The sequence below is a fragment of the Ctenopharyngodon idella genome, chromosome 1 (assembly GCF_019924925.1).
Source record: "Ctenopharyngodon idella isolate HZGC_01 chromosome 1, HZGC01, whole genome shotgun sequence".
Taxonomy (NCBI): domain Eukaryota; kingdom Metazoa; phylum Chordata; class Actinopteri; order Cypriniformes; family Xenocyprididae; genus Ctenopharyngodon; species Ctenopharyngodon idella.
In genome coordinates this window covers 41,513,856-41,539,112 of record NC_067220.1, presented here as the reverse complement: position 1 = coordinate 41,539,112, position 25,257 = coordinate 41,513,856, and the positions used below count along the sequence as shown (strand labels likewise).

Genomic DNA, 25,257 nt, shown 5'->3' with positions numbered 1-25,257 from the left:
GCTGAGCACTATTACTTACTAATTCATTAATCAGAGTTTCTTGTTAGTTAATAGTAGTTACTAGAGTGTTAATAATGCATTACTCATTTGTTCCTGTGTAGTTATTCATTAATGAAGGATTAGTATTCTAAAGTGTTCCCGCCTACGGTTAGCTTTTTAGATCTGACGACTTTATTTAGGCTTCAAAATGTATAAATGTTGTGTTAACTTGTAAAGATTATCTTGATAGACAAATGTCATAACCCTTTGTTAAACACAGAGCTTATTTTTTGCGATTTTCCAAAAGTCTATGGGAAAAATGCATAGGCTTCCCATCGAGGGAACCCGTGCACCGCTAACTTCCGGGTTGGCCTGCAAAAACACATCATCTCTGAGGTACTCTATTGTGTCTTATGTTAGTTACATAGAGACCACTGAACAGACATTTAGAAGTGTATTTTAAAATGCAAAGTATTGAAAATAATGTAAACGCTTGCATTTTTTGCAAGACTATAAGTGTGTCCCATCGGGCAATCATAAGTTCTACACACACTTGCAGTCTTCACACCCGCTTGAACACTTGAGCCAAATACAGGAAGTAAGTAGACAAGTGGTCAAGTGTAAAGACCGCAAGAATTAAAAAAAAAAAAAAAAAAAAGACCTCTGGGTATTTGGACAGGGCGTTCCCCTCGGGGGAATCCCCGCGCCATTTTGAAGTGCGTTCAACTTCATGAAGTGGACGAATGAAGTTTATATGGACAGGCCCACAACCCCTCGATTTTGACTGAGGGAGCGAATCTACTTCATATGTACACTTCAGGCAGCTATATACATATAGAATGCTGCCTTCAACAATTTCGTAAGGGAAAAAATGTAAATAATAAATCAACTCAGTGGATTCAAGCACGTTCCAATTCAGCCCATTGCAAGGGTTGTGTCCATGATTGTAACATCACAGCAGATTACGCTTAATTTACACCCACCCCACACAACTTTCGTCTATGATATCTGCATTATTTATAGAAGCGCGCTCCCGCGTCACTGCGGCTTCCCGACTCTACTATGCCGTCGTCAAGGAGACGCGCACCTGTTACAGTCAGAGAGAAGCAGTCAGTCTTTAATTCATTCGTGTTAAATATACTAGTCTAGAAAGAGAGACAGATATGAAGAAGTCTCACCGCACTAATGTCCTGGTGACGTCCTGTCTGAAGACGCCGGTGGACCCGCACACTAAAGTCCCGTTAGCTCAGTATGAGAGAGAGCGATCACTGCCGCGCGCGCCCGTTCCCGCGCTCACGGACAACAGGCGCTGTGAGAAAGAGGTGACTACAAGCTATTAAACTGCGTTTATTATTGATTAAAGTATGAAAAGAAGGTTTTTAGTTTGCACTTTTTGCATAACGTATATTAGAGAGATTTCACAAAGCGAAACACAGCTAAGGTTTCCAGTCAATATCTTCCTGACATTAGCCTATTAACGTTAGTCTGGGCTTACACAATGTTGAAAGTAATCGTTGCGTGATAGACTAGGGGTGGTTAAACATCTCACTAATAATGAAGAAGAAAGACTAACCTTTAGTTGTATCTGTTAATGTCTGACATGATGTTCTCGAGGTGTGTTATCTTAATTTCGACGTATTAAGACATAAGTAGGTAAAATCAATACTCCTGCGGTTGTGGATATGATTGTTTACTTATAGGTATACTAAATATAGCTAAATAAACCTCAAAGGTTAAAATTATTTATAAGTAATTGCTTTATTATTTATTTATTTATTTATTTGCAATACATGTGTATACATGTCCACATTTAGCTACATAAACGTGTGTGATATGCTGTTGGTTTCTTATCGAGTACGGTGAAGAACCGTGAGACAATATAATGTATGAATGAAGCACAATCTGCCATCTGGCCCTAAAGCTGTCAGACCTGCAGATTAACAGCTTACACACACACACACACACACACACACACACACACAGAGAGAGAGAGAGAGAGAGAGAGAGAGTCATCTCATGTTACACACACAGCTACTGATCAAACAAGAATTTCACAAAAAAGAGTCTGACATATCAAAACACTGGGCTCTCAACCAACACTCCTTGATTTCACTGCATAAACACTTCCATTACACTTTTTTTTGTCAGTCAAAGGATAATGATGAAGAATTTTAATGATTAAGAATTGGCCTGATATACTTGCATTTACTCTATGAGCAAGGCATAGTACCAAAAAGTATTTTTTGCATATATTATCAAAGTAATAGTTGTGCATTGATATTTATTTTTAACCTACAATATGGACTTATGTAATCTAAGCAAATCAGCCTGTTGTCATTGTGTGTATCTTATTAATAGATGGAGTATGACTCTGGACCTGAGCTGGCGGCTGATGACCCTCCTGCTAAAGACAGCAGTGCTCTGCTGATCAAAGACTACAGGGTAACGGGCGATCACATCGACCTCAGGGAGTTCTACTTCTCAAACCAGGAGTACTACCGTAAACTAGAGCAGCTGAAGACGGCTCATCTCCAAACCATGGCCGAACTCGAACTCATGTATCGCAAGAAACTGGACCTCAAAGGGGTGAACGCTGCGGACAACACTGATCGGATCAATCTGTGAGATCAATCTTTATACATACTTCCCCCCCCCCAAAACACAAACTTTTTTTATAAATGCATTTGTAATTGTTTGCTTTTAAAAACTGAAATGATTCTAGGAACATAAACTACCATTCAAAAGTTTGAGGTTGAAGATTTTTTAATGTCTGTGGGAGCTTGTTTCCACCACGGAATAAAACTTTTTATCTCACAATTCTGACTTTTTTTCTCAGAATTGCGATTTATATCTCACAATTCTGACTTTATAACTCACAATTGTGACTTTTTTCTCAGAATTGCACATTTATATCACAATTGCAAGAAAAAAGTTCTAATTGCGAGATATAAATTTGCAATTGTGAGAAATAAGTCAGAATTGCGAGTTTATATCTCACAATTCTTTTTTTTCTTGCAATTCTGACTTTTTTCTTGCAGTTGCGAATTTATATCACCCAATTACAACTTTATATCATGCAATTCTGAAATAAAGTCAGAATTGCTAGATATAAACGAAATAGACTCAAAATTCTGAGAAAAAAAGTCTTAAATAAAAGTCTTTATAACTATAACTTGCAATTGCATGTTTATATCTTGCAATTCTGACTTTATCTCGCAATTCTGACTTTATAACTCGAAATTTCGACTTTATATCTCGCAATTCTGACTTTATAACTCTAAATTTCGACTTTATATCTCGCAATTCTGACTTTATATCACACAATTGAGTTTATATCCCAATTCTGACTATACCTCGCAATTGCGACTTTATATCTCACAATTCTGACTTTATATCACGCAATTCTGACTTTATAAATCGCAATTCTGACTTTATGTCACACAATTCTGACTTTATAACTCACAATTCTAAGGAAAAAGTCAGAATTGTGAGAGAAAAAGAGAAAAAAACTTTTTTTTTTTTTATTCAGTGGCGGAAACAAGCTTCCACACTCTTCTGCTCACCAAGACTGAAAAACATAGTAAAAACAGTAATATTGTAAAATATTATTACAATTTAAAATTTGATTTCAATTTGATTGTCACATGATCCTTCAGAAATCATTCTAATATGATGATTTGCCGCTCAAGAAACATTTCTGATTATTATCAATGTATAATTATCAAATAGAAACTTTTGCAACATCATAATTTTTTTTTATTGTGATTTTTAATCAATTTATTGCATCCGTGCTGAATAAAAGTATTACTTTCTTTTAAAAAAAATCTTACTCACTCCAAACTTTTGAACAGTAATGTATAACGCATAACATTCCTTCAGCTTATTAACTTGGAATGGAAATGAAAAGTTTATTAAAATTACTATTATTATTTTTTTGTGGTAAATATACAGTTCCCCAGTGATAACCGGCGGTCTGAAAAAAGCCCAGTCTGCTCTAGAGCTGCGGAGGATTTCAAACCCGTCTGACATGTCTGATGAAGAGTGCGTTGCTGAAAACGGGCAAGGAGACGGCAACACAGAGAAAGGCCTTCTTATCTCGCCCAAAGAGCGCATTAAGAACATGTGGCATGACTTCAGTGTCAAGCTTTCTCCGCCTCAATGGCAGCCGTTTTCATCCTCACTGCAGAGCTTGCCCAACTGCCAGACTGACTGCAAACCCAAAAGCAGGATTAGGGGTCAACGGCGAAAAAAGCACAAACAAAACGGAGACGATGGTTGGCATCCGAGAGTGACGGTCCCCAAGCCTTTCCAGATGACCCTCCGTGAGGTGGAACTGCGCAAGAAGGGCGTCAAATCACGCTCTGAGATCGAACGAGAGAACGAGGATCTCCGGCGCCAGCTGGAAGAGCTTACCGAGTGCCAGAGGAAGTTTCGTGCCAGTCCGATGCCTGCACACGTGCGTCTCCCTCTGTACGAGGAACTGCAGGAGCGTGACGAGGAGCGCCGGCGTGTCCATCGGGAGCAGCAACATCTCTACACCTCACAGAGACCCTTCAGCTTCCTGGAGCGTGAACGCCTGAAGAAAGAGCAGAAGGAGGCCAAGCTCCGCGAGCAAATGCTCAAGCTCCACAAAGAGGAAGAGGAGAGGAGGAAGTGCCCATTCAAGGCCAAACCCGTCCCGCGGGCGGTGAAGGAGGCCGCGTTGGGTGAGCAGCAGAAAGAGGAAGAGCTCTACAGGGCGATAAAGATGCAGATGCGGGCGAGAGAACTGCTTCAAAACGCGACCATGCCTCCTAGCATGCTTGCACGGCATCTCAGCGAAAAACAGACGCAGAAGCCCGTCCAGGACGACGAGCAGCTCCACCGACCCAAAATCAACACAGAAGTTCCAGACTTCGACGCCAGCTACAGGAGGTTTCGTAAGCAGCTGGCGAAGAGCAGAGAAGTGCGGCCCGTCACGGCGTGCGAACCCTTCCAGCTGCACACGGCTGACATCGCCTCGCACAAAGAACGCATCATGGCAGAAATCGAAGCAGAGATACAGAGCCCAAAACTGTCACGCTGGCCGTTTGTGAGCCCACGCACACTCTCACCCAGGACGCCCTCGTCATCCCTTTGCTCCTCGCTGTCTGGAAGCCAGGAATGCTTGCCCACTAAGATCACTGATGCAGCCAAGAAACGGCAAGAAGCTGTGAGGTAACTGTGATGCCCAACCCTGCTTTAAACCCTCATCCTGCTAGAACTTTCCAAGTGAAATCCTGTGGGAATTCCAAAGCAGGAATGTGGCTTTCCCTGCCAGTTTGTATCCCTTTAATAACTCCATGAACAGTAAAAGTAAAAGACTACCGAGTTGTAGATGCCACTGAATCCTCTCGCTGCTTTCAAGTCCTCCTGGGAGGTTCAATAGAATTTCAAGATATTTTGGTCAAAGGTGTAGAAGACTTTCACTAAGACTTTTTAAAAATGAATGGGAAAAATACTTCTGGAACCAAGGCTGCTGAAAAAGTGGGCGGGCACTTTTGCACACGGCCATATGGCAAAAAATAGTAAGAGTAACATACTTGAATGCTTTTCTGAATTCAGTTAAAATGAAGAGTAAATGATATGATGGAAAATGCTATGGAAGCTTGTTTCCGCCACTGAATAAAAAATGTATAATTGGGACTTTTTATCTCCCAATTCTGACTTTTTTTCTCAGAATTGCATGATATAAACTCGCATATAAAGTTATAAAGTAAAACTATATAAAGTTATAAAGTCACAATTTGGTTTATAAAGTCAGAATTGCAAGAAATGCAATTTTCTCTCAGAATTGTTTATATCTTGCGATTCTGACTTTATAACATGCAGTTCTGAGAAAAAGAGTCAGAATTGTGAGAAAAAAATTCGCAATTACCTTTTTTTATTTTTTATTTAGTGGCAGAAACAAGCTTCCATAAAATGCAGAGGCAATGAGGAACGTAGTTTTGTCATTCAAGCCCATCAATTCATAATCCAGGTAAATAAGTAGTACTTTCTTGCAAGCTTTAGAGCAATTTTTCATCAACAGCGTATAAAATGTGTACAAACTAATCTGTAAATTGAATATTTACAATGAAAAACATTTTGTGTCTAATTTTGTCCAGTTATATCCAATATCAGTTTGCTCTGCAACACTTTAATTGACACCCCCAACTTGTTTGGCACTCAAAGAGTTTCCCACTATAAATTATTTACTAGAAATTAATTATGGTGGCATGGATGTGTGTGCATGTTAAAAAATGACTTGAAGGCAGCATTTTGCCCAAACCCTATCCCCGCTGTCTTACCGTAGCGTCGTCCCATTAGTGGAGAGCCCCTCCTTCAAAAGTTCAGTTCTGACAGCTCTTTAATCCTATGAGTAGAAAAGTTCTCGAGCAGAGAAAGCAGGCCAAAGAAGAGGAGGAGAAATGGAAGGATAAGCAAAAACAGAGAGAGAAGAGACTACAAAAAGTGATCACAAAGCGAGCCCAGGCAAACGACCCGCACGTGGCCCTGGCTCAGACCTGCCAGTCCAAACTAAAAGAGTTCAGGTAAACATACATTTCAGGGTGGGTTAAGAGGTAAGGGAAGGGTCAGCGGTGTAATTATAGCTGTGAATACTTATCTCTTAAATACCAGTATAATGTAACAACATGTATGTACACAATAAGTGCATTGTATCACATGATTAAGTACATAGTTAATATAAAGTGGGACCCTATAATTACATCAGTAAATGAGATTTAGCACAGAATTATGCATTTATACAGCCATACTGATTGACCACTGATCTGAAACACTTACATATAATGTAAATTTACATTTATTTGTATAAATGCTTTTATACATGTGTACATGGGAACAGGAAACAAGATCTCCAGAGACAGAGAGAGTTCCAGGAAGAGATGAGAGAAATCCAGGAAAGAGTGAAGGGAAGACCTCTACTACTAGAGCAGGTAGCACAGGTGAGCTCTGTCTATTTTATTTTATTTTATTTTATTTTATTTTATTTATATTTATTTATTTATTTTATTAAAAAGTTTTTTGTGCAGCTCTATAGAGAGGACAATCATCTCAAAGATATCTACGAATGATGTTGATGAAAATGATAATGTAAAGCTCTCTCTCTCCTCAGATGAATGCTAAGAGAGCAGCAGAAAAGCTCTATTCTGCCACTTTGCATGGATGTGGCCTGAGTGAGTCTTTCATCAGCAGTAAAGCTCCTAAAGCCTTGAAACACAGACAGACTCCAAGCCCCGCCCACTCTGACAGTCAGACTCCACCCACATACAGGTATGACTGATAAGCAAAATAGCCAGCAGGTCAATATGGGGGTTACATGCGACAAACTTCTGTATTCTCTAAAACAGGTTGCATTGCTTCCGGTTCAGGTCTTTTGGATGTGCTTCGTTAAATATAGAGCCGGTTTACTCAAGATATACCTTCAAATGAGCGAGCAATAACCGATATCCATCACATATGCAGATTGATATCTTAAAAGTCCATAGATATCGCCATCAGTTCATACTGCCGTTAACACTTTCTCCGACAAGCGTATGCAATGAGACCTGTTTTCCTGTTTGCTCATGTGAAGTTCGGCATAAAGCCTATTCTGTGATATGAGTCTCTGAATAGTTTTCATTCTTTATTCCACAGGAAAAGCAGAAATGAAGATCACGAGGAACTTCCAAACTTGCTGGATTCTCTTCTCGATGACTATCAAGATGACTATGAAGAGTATGACCATGACTTGGAGGCAGAACACATGGACAGAGATGAGGATGAGAAACACAACGTAGATCATGACAGTGATGAGGAAAAGGCTAATGATGAAGGACACTCACACCAGGGGAGGTTTGATGATGATGATGATGATGAACAGGATGACCATTATAAGGACAATGACAATGAAAGTAATAAGAGTCACCATAGCAACAGGAGCAGAACAGGTAGTGTTAATTAGTTAATTCAAAAAGAAAAAATGTTAAGATTAGAAAAGTGATGAGAAACAGAAATGCCTCTAGTGGAGAAGACCGGTATTATATTGTCACTAGCTTTATTCTGGGCATTTTATGTGTGTTTTAAACTGAACAAACCTTAATAGCAAATTGTTGTTGGATCGATGTGTAATAGAGTGAACCTTAAAAACTTTGTTAAGAGCATGTACGGGTCACATTTAACCTTAAAATAAAAAAATACATTTAAAAATATGTACAATTAAAATGTATAAATTAAGCCTATTTTAGGACCATAAAGATATTTTGCATATAAATAAATAAATAAATAAAAATGTAATAAAATTATTTAAATGAGGTACTTATACATCATAGGAGTCTTTAAGTAACTTAAATATTTTATTTTTTATTTTATTGCAATTGTAAAAATAAAATAAAACAAAAAACAGTACTGAGAATTTGCAAAAAAAGCAAAACATAAGAAAAACCCTTAATATATGCATTACAGTAATGGGAATGTACTGAATTATCTTGAATATAATGCTGCAGTGCAAAATATCTTAATAATGAGCTTAATTTTCTTAATATTCAAAATATAATTTCTTATTTTTTTCTTTTTATATGGGGCAGAATATGACCTGGACATGTTTGCAAGCCATTCACTCAATAAACAGTAATGAATGTAGTATATATGTGTAAATATAAATGTCTAGTCTGATATATTTAACAAAAGGCCAAAAACACTTTTATTATTTAATATGTTACAAATTAAAATAATGTGTTTGTATGTGTGGGCTTATTAATGAAACTTAATATGTGAAAATAAACTTTATTACAATTTTAAAATTTATTTGCGTGTTTGTTTACTTCTTAAATATAAGTACGAGCATATAAAACATTTTAAACACGAGCCATTGCCTAAAAAAACACAGCATGGTCAGTTACTGTTTGTACATCACAGGCAACATCTCAGTAATTTTCCATGCTCCACGCGGTCCAGCCCACCTCACGCTCACGCTGTGATGCAAAACCCGCCTCGTACATGAGACCAAGGGCAAAAGACAGGCTGGGAGGGGTCCATCCTGATGGACAGCGCCTCTACCCAATCAAATGCAAGCAAGTTGTCAGCGCCAGACTCTCTCCAACCAATCAGCTGCAGCAGAGGGCGTGTCCGCAGTCCGAATTTTACGCGGCGCTACGGGCTGAAAACTAAACCGAGATGGAATATGCCAGTCTGAACCGGTTTCAACCGGTCTTGCGTGTGATGCATAAGACTGGAGAGGAGCTGGGTCACAGTCTCTCGCAGATATTTGATTTAAAACAACGTTTTTTCTGCAGTAGACAAAAGAATAAACTAACGATTGATTGATGTTGTTGTTATAAAACGGACTGAGTTGTTAAAGCGAGCTGTAAACCGTCATACAGACAGACAGATGAACTAACACGAGCTGCTGACTGAAAGAGGACCCGGACTCAATTACTGAAGACTATAATTCAAAATAACACCGAAATTGTGTGTTTAGGGGGGTTTCACGTATCGTTTGCTCTGCAGTGTAGTGTGTATGGCTATACTAGTTAGCATTTAAAGTGAACTTGCTAGATACTCAAATTGCCTTTTGAATAGTTTTACACACGCTATCGTGTAAAATGAGATAAAGCAAACAGACCTTTCATTTTTTTTACTTGACGTCTTGATCTTGTTTTGACGCGACGCATATTTCCAGGACACCAAACCTGGTTTGCTGATTCCTAAACCACGTTAGCATTGTTTTTTCAGCGAAAAGAGGAGTTTTGTTTAAAACAGGTAAGTCAAAGGTGTTTGGTCAGATGGTTATGTGCAATAAATGTTAACAACTAAGATAAGCGAGTTGAATGAAGTGCTAGTTTGCTGACATTGCTGATGCGAAACAGAAACAAAAACGCGTTTTGTTCCTCATCGCTGCCCGTAACTGCAGACTCTCAGCTAGAATGCATGTGGACTGCTTTATAAAAAGTTTAACGAGTGTATATTAAGATCTGCTGACACAAATTGTTCACCTTTTGTGTTTTTATAGCTGTACACACTGTTAATATGTTGATCTGCCATGTTAGTACTTCTTTAGCAGTGTTTAACTAACATCAGTGATCTCAGCAAAACCGCACTCAGGGTCATTATAGGTTGTAATTCAATGTAAATGCAGTGTTTTGTGGATAAAAGTGCACCCACGTGGTGTGATCCACTGGTTTAGTGTCTAACTGTTAATATCAGATATCCCTCTATTAAACAGCTAGTCAAGTTAGTAAGCGTAGTAGAGGTAATTGTATTAGTCATCTGTACCATTTGTACCATACCAGTGCTAATTTAGTGTCATACCATTTTAGTTATTAATATTTTGAATTTTATTTTTTCCATTTTAGTAATTTTGTTTGTTTTTATTAGATATTTTTAAAATGTGTTTCTAGTTTTTTTCATTTTTCGTAATTGAAGTAGTACTTTAATTTAAACTTGAACGAAAATTAGAAACATGGCATTAACAACTAACTGAAATAAAATAAGTTCAAATTTTTTAATATTTTGTTTCAATTAGTCAATTTCAGTCAATTAAAGCTAAAACTACTAAAAAACATTTTCAATAATTGAAATGAACAACTTGATAATGGGATGAAGAGTCCAAGAAGTGTCAGTATTGATATTTGATAACTAAAAGATGTCCATCTTGTTCCCTTGTCTCCTGCAGCTCTATGCCGGCAGACATGACCATGTTGGCGGATCACACAGCACGACAGTTGCTGGACTTCAGTCAGAAGCTAGACATCAACCTGCTGGACAATGTGGTCAACTCCATGTACTATGATGTGGGATCTCAGGTATGAGTCTCTGTTTGCAAAATTCAAGACAATTCTGAAGGTTTGAAACACATTCAGATCATAGTTTGGTGTTTGCCAGACACGTATGGTGTATCAAAAGTGGTTTTCGTTATGGTTATTTTAGCAAAGACTTGCACAAGAAGTTCTCACTAACCTAAAGGACCACCCAGATGCCTGGACCAGAGTGGACACAATACTGGAGTTCTCGCAGAACATGAAGACAAAAGTATGTCAACGTTAATGTGTTTCTACATTTTGCCAAGCAAATATTTGTTCTTTGAGTCCTGCTACCTTAGGCTGCTTTCACACTGGCATTTTTGGTGCGCACCGGGGTTCGATTGACTTTGTTTGGATGATGTGAACTCCGTCTTCCGAACTTGGGTGATCTGGGGTACGGTTCATTTGAACTCCGGTATGGTTCGCTGCTCATATGAATGCAATTGTACTAAATCACGGAAGTGAACAGCTATCGCTTCATACCGTGCCCGGGCGCGGTTCGGTTAACTGTCCCTGGCCCGCTTGGTAGAGGTGGGCCAGAGCATGTCATCTTTACGACAGCAAACATCTTCTATTACTACTTGGACAGTACACTTTTCAAATAATTTAATTAAATCGAGTATATTTAGGCTTATAACGCATCTGGGTCTCACCTTATTGATGAACGGGAATTGTAATTTGCGAGTAAAGCTGCAAATTCCTCCATCAACCTCAGCTACCTCCGTAGTAGTCCTCTGAAACGTGCAGCACAATCAAGTGAAAATCGATGCGCATCATAAATAAGTATATATGGCAGGCCATTAGTGAAAGCTCTTTTCTTCCTGTTAGCTACAAAACATAAAGTTGCATCGTAAATGACGTAAGCGTGCACCGACCTGGAACGTTAAGTGCAAAGTGAGTGCAAGTCAGTAGGGGAATGGGGAGGGGGGACAATTGTCCCAAGGGAAGGTACAACACAACCGTGCCTAGTGTGAGTACACCCTAAGTTATACTAGCAAGCTATTCCACAATCTAGGCCCCACCATCGAGAAGGCTCTATCTCCTCTGTGTTTTAATTTTGAACAAGAGACTGTAAGTAAGTTTAGGTCAGCAGATCTTAAACTTCTGGGAGTGTAGGGTAATTAGACAGGTCAATCCTAAATTGGACTGAAAGCCAATGAAGTGCTCGCAGAACAGGGGTGGCATGATCATATTTGCGACCTTTCTTGAGAAATTTGGCCACAGCATTTTGAGCCAGCTGAAGACGAACGACCTGGGACTTCGAGATACCGCAATACAAAGAATTGCAATAATCCAAATGAAAGGTTATTAAAAAGCTGTCATGAGATTTTTCAGACAGAAAGTGTTTAATTTTAGGTGCTGTAGACTCAAGTGCTGTTATGTGCTGATGCTTTGAAAACAAAACCAAAAGTTCAAAAACCAAAATATAAAAGTGAGGTGAGCAACTCTATGCATTTTGCAACCTTTACCAAGCAACAGAGTAAACAGCTGCTGCTTTGATGCAAACGCACTGCAGTTCGGACCCATATAATGTGAACACAGTCCAGCGGGAGCAGTCGAACCATGTGTGAAAGCACCCTTAGTCATTTTTTTTTCTTTTTTTTTTTTTCTGCAACATCAAACTAATGTTTTTTTCTTTTTGCTATTTGTATTGCAGTACTACGCTCTTCAGATACTGGAGACAGTGATCAAAACACGCTGGAAGATTCTTCCACGAAACCAATGTGAAGGTGAGGGACTGTATGACTGAGTCTCTATGGCAGGAGTTCTCAACTCTTGCCCTCAAGATCCACTTTCCTGCAGAGTTTTGCTCCAACCCTAATCAAACACACCTGAACAAGCTAATCAAGCTCTTCAGGATTGCTAGAAAGCTACAGGCAGGTGAGTTTGGAGCTAAACTCTGGGAAAGTGGACCTCAAGGGTCAGAGTTGAGAACCCCTGCTCTATGGAGAATCTACTACACGCCTCCACATTATATAATCATACTGTCATATGAAAACCTAATGATTCCTTTAAGGAATGCACAAAAAACTGACAGCTCTGTCTGTTCACAGGAATTAAGAAGTATGTCGTTGGGCTGATTATCAAGACTTCATCTGATGCCAACAGCGTAGAGGTAATAAAAATGCTTCAGATGTTTAATTATCTTCTACCAATTGCACCAGTGTAATTTTAGTATAATGTACTATTATAGTTTTATTAATATTTTAAATTAGTTTTTATTTTTATATTTTCCATTTTCATTTTACTAAAGGCTTTGTTGTTTCTCATTTTTATTCGTTTTTTTAGTTTATTTTTAGGTTTAGTAAGTAGTACTTCAAATTACAAATTCAACTAAACGAAAATGAGAAATGTTCAAATATAAAACAGCTTTAAAACTTATATTAAACTAATTAATTTTCAGTTAGTTTTATCTCACTATAATAACCCTGATTTGTACTGAATGCATCCGTACTTGTGATTTTGCTCTTACAGAAGGAGGGGGTTTACATTGCAAAGCTCAACATGATCCTGGTGCAGGTGAGCATCATTTCAGGATTTTTTTTCTAGTCATGATTTTGTGACAGTGTATGGCTCACTGTGTTCCTGTTTGTGTGTAGATCCTGAAGCAGGAGTGGCCAAAGCACTGGCCCACGTTCATCAGTGACATTGTGGGAGCGAGTCGCACCAGTGAGAGTCTGTGTCAGAACAACATGATCATCCTGAAGCTCCTCAGTGAGGAGGTGTTTGACTTCTCCAGTGGCCAGATGACTCAGGTTAAAGCCAAACACCTGAAGGACAGGTATACATGTGACAGTTACAGACTGTAACCGGTGTAGTCGGGAAAATAATTGCAGTAATGTTTACTCAACCCCTCTCTCTTTGACCTTTTGCAGTATGTGCAACGAATTTTCCCAAATATTCCAGCTCTGCCAGTTCGTCATGGTATGTAGGAAGCAGATTACCACAGTAGTCATTGTTTTGATAATTAAGTTCAGTATTCTCTGGCCTGTCATTTTTAACTTGGAATGTAATGCTGTTTTCTTCAGGAAAATTCCCAGAATGCCCCTCTGGTCCATGCCACATTGGAGACCCTTCTTCGTTTTCTGAACTGGATTCCCCTGGGCTACATATTTGAGACCAAACTCATCAGCACGCTGGTGTACAAGGTAACAAGACTCGGGGTTTCTTATGTGACAGCTAAATAAATAAGCAATAAATATGAAATCCACATAATTTATCTCAGAATTTGCTGTTAAAATTATAATTATTTAATGAATTATGATCTGTGAAATGCTCATGTATTAGTATACAAACTGCCGTCACTCCTCTCACGAAGGCGCACTGTCATTGGTTCAGCTTGCCAGTGCGTAAGAAAGAGAGGAAAATGATTGGAGCGCTGGCTGTTCTCATGGGCGCTCTGCTTAAGGCTTTGTGTCCGAGCTGGTGCTCCTACATTTATTGTCTTTCACCTATTTTGTGTTCCAGAAAGTTTATCATTTGTGTTTCAGAAAGTTAATCATTTGTGTTCCGACTTATTCCACAGTTTCTGAATGTTCCGATGTTCCGGAACGTCACACTGAAGTGTCTGACAGAGATCGCAGGTGTCAGTGTCAGTCAGTACGAGGAGCAGTTTGTCAACCTGTTCACTCTCACCATGATGCAGCTCAAACAGGTACTCACACTTTAATACTGTTGTTGAAAAGTTTAGGGTCAGGCAGATTTAATTTTTTTAAAATTTTTTTTTTTTTTGAAAAAAAGAAATTAATACTTTTTTCAGCAAGGATACATTAAATTGATTAAAAGTGACAGTCAAGACATTTATAATGTTACAAAAGATGTCTATTTCAAATAAATGCTGTTCTGTTCTTGCTGTCTTCAACATTAATAATAGTAATAATAATAAATGTTTCTTGATCATCAAATCAGCATATTAGAATGATTTCTGAAGGATCACGTGACACAAGACTGAAGTAATGATGCTGAAAATTCAGCTTTGATCAGGAATAAATTACATGGTTGTAGAAAATGGTTGTTTTACATTGTAATGATATTTCACTATTACTGTTTTTACTGTATTTTTGATCAAATAAATTTAGCCAAACGTTTGAACGGTAGCGTATGGCCATATTACTAGATCTGGTTGGAGGACCTCTTGATGATGTCAAAGGGGTCTTTCCAGAGGTATTATGTGCCTTGAATTTGACTAATTAAACATGATTATTTTGTGAACAGTGCAGTTTCTGCTTGAGTGTTATACCAACTATACCAAACCTACAAATATTAGTTTTTAAACCAAACCCTCATTATTCTATTTGACAGATGCTTCCACTGAACACAAATATCCGTCTAGCATATGCAAATGGGAAAGACGATGAGCAGAACTTCATCCAGAACCTCAGTCTGTTCCTCTGCACCTTCCTCAAAGAGCACGGACAACTGATCGAGAAGAGACTGAACCTCAGAGAGACACTCATGGAGGTACACGTGTGTGCGTGTGTGTATGTGTATACATACATACATACATACATACATACAGTGAAAGGCATAGAGATGATGTGAAAGTGATACACACCCTCATGCCTGATTGTTTGTCTCCCATGTGTTCAGGCTCTGCATTACATGCTGCTGGTGTCTGAGGTGGAGGAAACAGAGATCTTTAAGATCTGTCTGGAGTACTGGAACCATTTGGCCGCCGAGCTCTACAGAGAGAGTCCCTTCTCTACCTCCACCTCTCCGCTGCTCTCAACCAGCCAACACTTTGACGTGCCGCCCCGCCGACACCTTTACCTGCCTGTGCTCTCCAAGGTCAGTTAATCACAGTGTACAGCAAGTCCACCTCAAATTGTTGGTAGCAGGAGAAAAACCGTCTGTGTTCTTGACCGGTCTCAGGTGCGTCTGCTGATGGTGAGTCGCATGGCCAAACCGGAGGAGGTTCTAGTGGTGGAGAACGATCAGGGCGAGGTGGTGAGAGAATTCATGAAGGACACAGACTCCATTAACCTCTACAAAAACATGAGAGAGACTCTGGGTAATCAAGATGGGCTTATAATGCATAAAAAAAGTCAAGGGCTGCATATGAAATCACATACTCTCTTTAGTAGGTACTTGGTTTGAATAAGCACTTTGTGAGCGCTAAAAAAGTAAAAGTTCGCCATGTTGTCATGATGGATGTGACCTACCAGCATCAGTTGTGTTGCTTCTCTGCCATTCATAAATCCTCTTCCCGTGGCCTCATGGGAGAGTAATGTTTCCATCAAATGCACACTTCAGAATCTTGACAGAAGTAGTAAGTCATCCGGGGACTATTTGCCTGCTCTTTTATGAGTACTGTGTATTCGGACATAATTTTGTCACATACTGTTTTTCACCTATATAGTAGGGAAGTATGCAATTTCACATGCAGCTTCGGTCAACAGCACACTGGTCATCATTCTGGAGAAAGCTTCATAATGATCTCTCTTCTTGTCCAGTCTATTTGACTCATCTGGACTATGCCGATACGGAGCGGATCATGACCGAGAAGCTTCATAATCAGGTGAACGGTACCGAGTGGTCCTGGAGGAACCTGAACACGCTGTGCTGGGCCATCGGCTCCATCAGTGGGGCCATGCATGAGGAGGACGAGAAGAGATTCCTTGTCACTGTCATTAAGGTGTTTATTCAGCATGTGTTTGAGTTTATCTTTACTTTACATGGAAAAAGATTGTTCAAGTGCAAAGTTCACTATTACACACGCTATTTAAAATACAGTAGGCAATGTAAAGTGTGCACTGTGGTTTAAAAGTTTGGGGTCAACAAGAATTGTTTTTTGAAAGAAATTAATACTTTTATTCAGCATTGATGCATTAAATAGTTTAAATAAGTAATAGGTAATAGTAATTGGCTTGTTGTGATAGTCGGTGTTGACGGTGTTACCAGTGTTCAGCCACAACACCAGTATCGTTACTTGCCCCCAACCGTCTTTTTTTTTTTTTTTTTTTTTTTTTTTTAAATAGTAATAAAAATCATTTAGTTCAGTTAGAAAACAGACACTGCAATAAAAAACTGAACGCATCTGCTCAATTCAGCGTGAGCTGAGCGAGAGTCGCAGCACAGATCAGCAGCGGGAGTCACGAGAGTGAGCTGACTGACAAGACGATAGCAGAAGATTTTTGGACTTTTTGCAATATTTTGGATTTAAATCCAGTGCTAATAGGGAACCTGCAAAGGATTAGTTGTTGTGTTTTTCATTAAAAAAAAATTACCCACCATTCAAACAATTGCCGCCCCCGAATTGGTGCTAATTTGAAAGCAAAAGTAAAATTTGCACAGTAAAGACATTTATAATGCTACAAAAAAAAATTCTGTTTCAAATAAATCCTGTTCTTTTGAACTTTTTTTTTTTTTTTTTTTTAATATTTTCAACATTAATGTTTCTTGAATCAAATCAGCATATATTAGAATGATTTCTGAAGGATCATGTGACACTGAAGACTGAGTATTGATGCTGAAAATTCAGCTTTGATCACAGGAAAAAATTTACAATACATTTAAATAGAAAATTAGAAAATATTTTAAATTGTATTAATAATTGTATTAATTACTATATTTTTAATCAAATAAATGCAGTCTTGGTGAACATAAGAAACTTCAAAAACATTAAAGTCTTACTGACCCCAATCATTTGAACTAGTATGTATACTGTGCAGTATAATGATATTTAATTTTGACATAGTTTAGACATGACTTGAGGCTGGAATACACTACACGAATTTTGCTCCGATATTTGCCCTGATTTGTAATCTCAATGAGTCGACAATAGTCTGCAGATTTTGGGCAGTCGGAGTTGACAGTTCTCAAAAAAATAGCGTAGTGCATGATGTGCACAGATTCTGATTTGTTTATCTTCAGACTATGATTCCATCCAGTCAGAGGATATCAAACCGTGTTTGATATATTGAGCCAAATTTTGAACGCATATCGTAGTGTATGATGCTTCACTACTGAAACTGAAGCTGTCCTCTATCTGCCATTTTTCAAATAAAATACAATAACAATACAAAAGTAAATTAACATAACATGCGTAGCAAATTAGCCTCAATATTTGACTCCTCAGCACATATAAAACAAGGTCTGGTAGTGTATGATCCTCAGTCATTTAGTGTATGATGCCCAATATTTCTCTGTAACCATTAGAGCTGCACAATTAATCGTTAAGATTAAGATTTAGTCGTTCCTAAATGACAACGATTCACCTGTGTCTATGAAACCTTTGACAAGTACGATCACAGTAAACATTTGGATCTGTGTTCTGACCCAGAGAGAGCAGTCGTCATGTGTCGCAAACAGTCTTTTCAACCACACAGTATCATTATTTCTGTATTTCAAATATTTATATTATCACAGAAGTACTGGGATAAGAGTTTATAGTTTGGATATAAACTGATGTCAACGAAAGCGATCAAAATAGAGCAAATCACCTTTTGAAAGTAACTTGGCGCTTCAAATAATGATTGTATCATTACACCTTTACACCACCAGGTGGCGACAAGTGACTGTCAAAAAAATGCTTTATTATTGAATCCTTCATTCAAGAGATAGTTTAAAAATGCTGAATCATCCAGTAATGAAACAAGTGAAGTCTTTATGAGTGAATCATTGAATCATTCATTCAAACCAATTAAAAACATTTTTTTTAAACATTTGAAATAGACTGCAGCAATTAACATTTTGTCAGAACCTCTAGTAAAAGTCATGTAATGTGTATTCCAGCCTTTACTCTCTTTACAAATATGCCTTTAAATGTTTGTCAGTAAAATCAATATATCTCTGTGTCAGGATCTGCTGGGTCTGTGTGAACAGAAAAGAGGGAAAGACAACAAGGCCATCATCGCTTCCAACATCATGTACATCGTCGGCCAATATCCACGATTCCTCAGGGCCCACTGGAAGTTCCTCAAAACTGTCGTCAACAAGCTTTTTGAGTTCATGCACGGTGAGAAACAGATCATGTTTGACCCTTTGTCTGGTCATGCATGTGTTGGTTTTTTGCTAAAGAGCAAATTTTACCTCAAGGTTTCTGTTATTTGGAAAGTCTCTCTCTGTTTTTCAGAGACTCATGATGGTGTGCAGGACATGGCCTGTGACACGTTCATCAAGATCGCTCAGAAGTGCAGGAGGCATTTTGTGCAGGTGCAGGTGGGGGAGGTGATGCCCTTCATTGACGAGATTCTCAACAACATCAACACCATCATCTGTGACCTGCAGCCACAGCAGGTGCACACATTCTACGAGGCCGTGGGCTACATGATCGGAGCCCAAACGGATCAGACCGTCCAGGAGCGCCTGATTGAGAAATACATGCTCCTTCCCAACCAGGTGTGGGACAGCATCATCCAGCAGGCCACCAAGGTGAGAAGTAGTGTTATTTTAGTCTCACTGAGATACTTATACTACTATAGTGAGTAGTTTGAATTAGTTATTTTTATTTTATCTTTTCAAACCAAAAGGGAGCAGGATTCTCTTGCTCTTTTAAGGGTTTATACGCTAATGTTAAGATTGAAACAGAATGGCACCTGAACTCAAAGCACATGATGTCTCTCTTTAATCAGAACGTGGACATCCTGAAGGACCCAGAGACGGTGCGTCAGCTAGGTAGCATCCTGAAGACCAACGTGAGGGCGTGTAAAGCTGTGGGTCATCCATTTGTCTTGCAGCTGGGCCGTATTTACCTAGACATGCTCAACGTCTACAAGTGCCTGAGTGAGAACATCTCTTCTGCCATCCAGAGCAACGGTGAGCCACACACACTGACATGAGCACATGATCCATAACTTCCACATTAAAACAACTCATGCTTAACTCTTCGGCCTTTCTCTGCAGGTGAGATGGTGACTAAGCAGCCTCTGATACGCAGCATGCGGACAGTGAAGAGAGAAACTCTGAAGCTCATTTCAGGATGGGTCAGCCGCTCCAACGACCCGCAGATGGTTGGTTATGCTGATCCTGGATCAGTCTGTGCTCATGCCATAATAATAAGCTGGGTGTGACAGCAGTATAAAGCATTGTTGTTGTCTCTTTAGGTTGGAGAGAACTTCGTTCCACCTTTGCTGGAGGCGGTTCTCATTGACTACCAAAGAAACGTTCCAGCCGCTCGAGAACCAGAGGTGCTCAGCACTATGGCAACCATCGTCAACAAACTCGGCGCTCACATTACAGGAGAGATCCCGAAGATATTCGACGCTGTGTTTGAGTGCACCCTCGACATGATCAACAAAGTTAGTCTATCTCTTTTGTTTTACATCTTGATTTTTCTGTCAAACTAATGTAAGTCTAGTAGTGAGTACACACTCGCCATTTAATGTAGGGTTAAGTGTTTCATCGAAATTGAAATTGCAATTATGGCTTAGTGCACTTATCAAATTGCAAAAGCTGTGATTTCATTAAATAAATATGTGTGGCACTGTGTTTTCATAGGGTTGTCAAAAGTACAGGTACTTCGGTACCAAGTCTGTACTAAAATTTTAAAAATGTGACGAAACCAGCATTTCCCCCTAGCTTACACAGATACACACGGGAGCTTTTGAAAGCAGGCGTCTAATATATCCGCTGATAATGCTCGGTGAAGAGCGTCACAGACGTTTTTGAAGAGTTGATCGTATCTGTTTAGTGTGTGAACACATTGGCCAATCAGGGGTGTTTAAGTTAGTCAGAATCTGTTCAACAGTGCTCAAAATGTTAGGTACTGTCAGTACTTCTTGGTGGCGAAGTACCGGTACTTTTGACAACACTAGTTCTTTTACATTTAAACAGCTCATGATCTGCCAGTGTTTTCAGTGTCAGTTCACTGGACTGAACTCCATCCGCTCTGAGTTCAGGTTGCTAATGCATTTGGGAACCATTTTGGGATTGTGCAGCCCTACTTTAATGCTTGTTATTTGCCTATCTTAGAACTTTGAGGAGTATCCCGAGCACAGGACGCATTTCTTCTACCTGCTGCAAGCCGTCAACTCCCAGTGTTTCCCAGCATTCCTGTCCATCCCACCTGCACAGTTCAAACTGGTTCTGGACTCCATCATCTGGGCCTTCAAACACACCATGAGGAATGTGGCTGACACAGGTGGGTGGAGAGACTAGAGTTACAGCTACAGTTGAATTGTGCTTAAACAAATAAACCAACTCTACATTACAAGGCCCTGTTTCCACCTGGTATTAAGATACGTTTTTGATCACAAGTAAATGAGAGAGACCTAGTCCCGTTTACACCTGGTGTTTCAATCAGTTTTGTCCACTTTTAACCACTTCTGTCCTGATTTCTTCGAGGGGAGGGTCTATGGATAGTTAAATGTATAGGTAAATTTTCAGATCTTTCTATTTAATTGACAAAATAAGCTCACGCAATTTACATATAAATGCACCCGGAGACGACAGAAAAACATATGGAGAGCAGCAGCTTTCGTGTCTGCTCTGACAGCTCCAAGACCATTTTAACACAGTGTGTGTTAAAAATCAGGAATGGTGAGAGAACATTGTGCTTGGTACATTTTTTTTTTTTTTTTTTTTGGTCTTCAGCCTAAACTTGGGTCTTCAGCCGACAAAGTTTAAATCCCGTCTGGCTAGCGCGCTTCTCATAATGTTTACGCGTTAGGTCAGTAGGAGAGGAGTAGGCGGTCTTTTGTGGCTTTTGATCACATGAGCGCTTCCTCTATGAAAGCAATCCGGACAAATGCGTTTTCGACTACCTCTGAAAGTGGTTGAAAGCAGACAAGCTCAAAATGTTTTAGATCCTTTTACACCTGTATTTAGTGTCGTCCACTTGTGATCCGATCGACCAAAAACCATCTTATTCCAGGTGGAAACAGGGACTCTGTGAATGCAAAAGGCTTCTTGCTACACTTGATTTGACACATTGTGGTGTTTATAAATGTTTCTGAATGCAGTTCTTAATGGCCAAGCATTTGTGACCTGCATTTGTGTGGTTGCACAGTATGTTTGACATTAGGTTTACTCTGTGTGACACGCAACATAAATGAACATGCTGACTGTGTGTGTTTGTGCTTCTCCAGGGCTTCAGATCCTGTTCACGATGCTGCAGAACATCGCACAGGAAGAGGGAGCAGCTCAAAGCTTCTATCAAACCTACTTCTGCGACATCCTGCAGCACATTTTCTCGGTTGTCACGGATACGTCTCATACGGCTGGTCAGTTGCTAGGCAGAGAGAGTGACATGTTTACAGTGTAACTAATGGAACTGTTATTTCGCTCAAAAAGGCTTCACATCTCACCGTCGAAAACACGATCAGCTCATTTTCCAGCGGAAAAAATGTGTGCAAAATATAATGGAAAAAAAAGGAGTTTTGCCCATTATTTGTACAGTTATTATAATTGCACACATTTTGCCCCCAAATTCTCATTACCGTAATGCAAAAAATGTTTATAACATTTAAAGCATGTACCTTTTTTATTTATGCTAATTTAAACTGAACACCAGGATTATCATGATGTATTTGATGATTGATCTGTGTGTTTTGTGACGGCAGGTCTGACGATGCACGCCTCCATCCTCGCCTACATGTTTAACCTGGTGGAAGAGGGTAAAATCAGCGTAGCTCTGAACGCAGGCAACGCGGGCAACAATCAAGGCTATGTGCAGGAGTACGTGGCCAACCTGCTGAAGACAGCCTTCCCACATCTGCAAGAGTAAGAAGAGCCGAGAACATGGAGTCTGTGTTTTCAGCATGCTGTCGGTGTCCTGTGTTAATCTCACTGGTGTTTTGTTTTTCAGCGCCCAGGTGAAGGTGTTTGTCACAGGTCTGTTCAGCTTGAATCAGGACATTCCTGCCTTCAAAGAACACCTCAGGGACTTCCTGGTCCAGATCAAAGTATGTCACTTCCTTCCTGCTAGATTTTACTTCCTTATTTTCTAGTCATGAACCAAGACACAGGCAGCCACCGATAGAAGTTCACAATAGGATTGGATACACACATGAGCAGGGTGGGAAATTAACTTTTACCCCAACGGCTACAGTGTTTGTAGGAACAATTTGTAGTAGTAGTAGTAGTAGTAATAGTAATAGTAGTAATAATAATAAATAATAATAATAATAATAATAACAACTATTATCATCATCATCATCATCATCTCATAATTATTGAATTGATAAATGTTAGTAATTATTAATTACATAGTAATATTAATAAATTAAATGCTGTAATGCATAATAAAATTAATTGAAATATTAATAGTTAATAGTAATTAGTTATTAAATGGTTAATAGTTGTTATTGTGTATAACAGAGCATTTCAATTGACAAATTTTATTAAATATTAATGCTAAATACTAGCCGATAATAATTAAAATGTTATGCTGCATAATATTGATGTTGTTGTTGTTGTTGTTGTTATTATTATTATTATTATTATTATTATTAATAATATTAGTCATTGATAGTTGTAATAAAAAGCTGTTTTGCATAATTATAATTAATTAATAATAATGTTGTGCATTGCAGAGGCTTTTAATAAATATAATTGTATTAAATATTAATGTTAATAATTAAATATCAATAGATAATATATTCATATTATGTTAATTAACATTAATCATTAATAGTAATATTAATTGTAAAAAAATGTAATGTATTGTACATTAATTCATAAAATAATTATATTTTAATGCTAATTAAATCTTAATAGCTAATATTAATAATTAAAATGAAATAAAATGATTAATTAAAATATTATGCACAGTAACAATTTATCAATAATATATTATTATTATTATTATTATTATTATTATTATTATTGTTGTTAATCAATATTATTCAATATTAATAATAACTGTTACGCATAAGTTGATGATGATAAATTGATGCTATTGTTACTATTAATAATAGTAATAATGTATTAAAGATTTAAATATTACATATAAATTGTATTAAATATTAGAATTGTATTAAATATTGTTTATAATTTAATATTAATAGTTATTATTGATAATTAAAATAGTATTGTTGTTGTTGTTGTTGTTGTTGTTATTATTATTTATTATTATTATTATTATTATTATTATTATATAATCAAAGATTGTGACGTTCATAGTTTCTGGCCTTTAAAAAGGACATGTATTCTGTTTTTGATTCCGAATAACATTCCAAATTCTAGTTAATACTGACTATAATTAGATGCATAACATTGAAAATTGAATTTCTGTAAAGCTGCTTTGAAACAATGTCTTGTGAAAAGTGATGTACAAATACTTGACACAACAACGTTGAAGTTGTTCTCACACACACTCACTCACTCACTCTGTGTTTGCAGGAGTTTGCAGGCGAGGACTCCACAGATCTGTTTCTGGAGGAGAGGGAAGCGGCTCTGCGTCAGGCTCAGGAGGAGAAACACAAGCTCCAGATGTCTGTCCCAGGAATCCTCAATCCTCACGAGCTCCCGGAGGAAATGTGTGAATGAGATCCTGTGGCGTTTCACACTCGTTCGGGGTGCTTTGAGCTCCTCTGTCAAATGTGTGCGTGTGTATAGAGGTGGCAGTCAAACGAGGACAAATAGGAAAATGAATCCAGATGTTGGTTGTTTGTCGACCCAGTCCATGCCAATATGTAAATTAAAGACATGTCTGTTATTAGTTTTCTGGCTCCTCCCACCTCTCCCAAATTCCTTGGTTTTACATAACAGAGCATTTTATATAAAGGAAACTTGCTGTCTATCTCCTGTATATCAATCCACTGTATATGCATCAATTTTTCTGTTCGGCATGTTTGCTTTCCTATTTCGAAGCACATGACTAATTTTAATGCCTCATCTATTTGTGAATATGTAATATACAGTATGACAGGCCGATGAAGACGGACAGTTGCTGTGCAGGAAGTGAGGTTTGCTCACAGGGACGTGTCGTTGTGGCTTGTGAACCACAGCAAGTGAATGTGACAGTTGAGGATCAGTCCTGATGCTGTTCCTATGTTCTTTATTGGGAAGTTGTGCGTGTTATATATATATATATATTCCATTTGATTGCAATGTATGGGAAAGACTGAAGTCTTTTTCATGCTACGGCCTCACAGAGTGTTTTTTTTTTTTTTTTTTTTTTTTTGCATAGGGATGTCATTATAATGGAAGGGTTTGTTCATATCATCCTATTTGTAAAGCTGTGCATTAGTACTATGGAAGCATAAAGTTGGTTATTTTTACAAAGCATTGTGTGTGTGTGTGTGTTTTTCATTTAGCTCGTAGGACTGTAATACTGCTTTAATAGAGTATCTCATTAATACTGATGGAGCAATTAATAGGATCCAGCTGTTTTGAGAAGAAACTGTTCCTATTCCAAATACCAGTGGAAAAGAAAATGCTTAGGATTTATTAAAGCGATGTGTATTTGTAATGTATAATACTGTTCAAAAATTAGCGGTCGGCAAGCTTTTTTTTTTTTTTAAGTGTTTTTGAATGACGTATACTCACTGAGGCTGCAGTTATTTGATTAAAATTACAGTAAAAATGGCAACATTTA

At 38.3% G+C, this 25,257-nt stretch overlaps 2 protein-coding genes across 2 annotated transcripts; both read left to right on the top strand.

Moving 5' to 3' along the window:
• Positions 1-1,088: 1,088 nt before the first annotated feature.
• Positions 1,089-9,596, top strand: fam161a (FAM161 centrosomal protein A). The gene is made up of 7 exons (XM_051895668.1): positions 1,089-1,301; positions 2,338-2,600; positions 3,931-5,175; positions 6,363-6,530; positions 6,845-6,944; positions 7,115-7,272; positions 7,636-9,596. The coding sequence occupies exons 1-7, from the start codon at positions 1,143-1,145 to the stop codon at positions 7,940-7,942; spliced, it is 2,400 nt and encodes a 799-aa protein (XP_051751628.1). The 5' UTR covers positions 1,089-1,142; the 3' UTR covers positions 7,943-9,596.
• xpo1a (exportin 1 (CRM1 homolog, yeast) a) lies at positions 9,197-24,945 on the top strand. Its single transcript, XM_051895471.1, has 24 exons — positions 9,197-9,738; positions 10,652-10,781; positions 10,906-11,007; positions 12,436-12,508; positions 12,833-12,894; positions 13,254-13,298; positions 13,379-13,560; positions 13,655-13,703; positions 13,808-13,927; positions 14,305-14,433; positions 15,081-15,239; positions 15,369-15,566; positions 15,651-15,789; positions 16,232-16,413; positions 18,579-18,735; positions 18,853-19,151; positions 19,352-19,535; positions 19,623-19,729; positions 19,823-20,017; positions 20,691-20,859; positions 21,806-21,940; positions 22,280-22,439; positions 22,525-22,621; positions 24,060-24,945. The coding sequence occupies exons 2-24, from the start codon at positions 10,656-10,658 to the stop codon at positions 24,204-24,206; spliced, it is 3,216 nt and encodes a 1,071-aa protein (XP_051751431.1). The 5' UTR covers positions 9,197-9,738; positions 10,652-10,655; the 3' UTR covers positions 24,207-24,945.
• Positions 24,946-25,257: the final 312 nt, after the last annotated feature.

Excerpts from the sequence above, each read along its gene's own strand:
- fam161a (XM_051895668.1), top strand. The coding sequence starts at position 1,143 with ATGAAGAAGTCTCACCGCACTAATGTCCTGGTGACGTCCTGTCTGAAG. Across the intron at positions 5,176-6,362 it reads AAACGGCAAGAAGCTGTGAG|AAAAGTTCTCGAGCAGAGAA; the intron begins GTAACTGTGATG and ends TCCTATGAGTAG. Across the intron at positions 6,531-6,844 it reads TCCAAACTAAAAGAGTTCAG|GAAACAAGATCTCCAGAGAC; the intron begins GTAAACATACAT and ends ACATGGGAACAG.
- xpo1a (XM_051895471.1), top strand. The coding sequence starts at position 10,656 with ATGCCGGCAGACATGACCATGTTGGCGGATCACACAGCACGACAGTTG. Across the intron at positions 20,018-20,690 it reads CCCTCGACATGATCAACAAA|AACTTTGAGGAGTATCCCGA; the intron begins GTTAGTCTATCT and ends TGCCTATCTTAG. Across the intron at positions 21,941-22,279 it reads GGATACGTCTCATACGGCTG|GTCTGACGATGCACGCCTCC; the intron begins GTCAGTTGCTAG and ends TTGTGACGGCAG.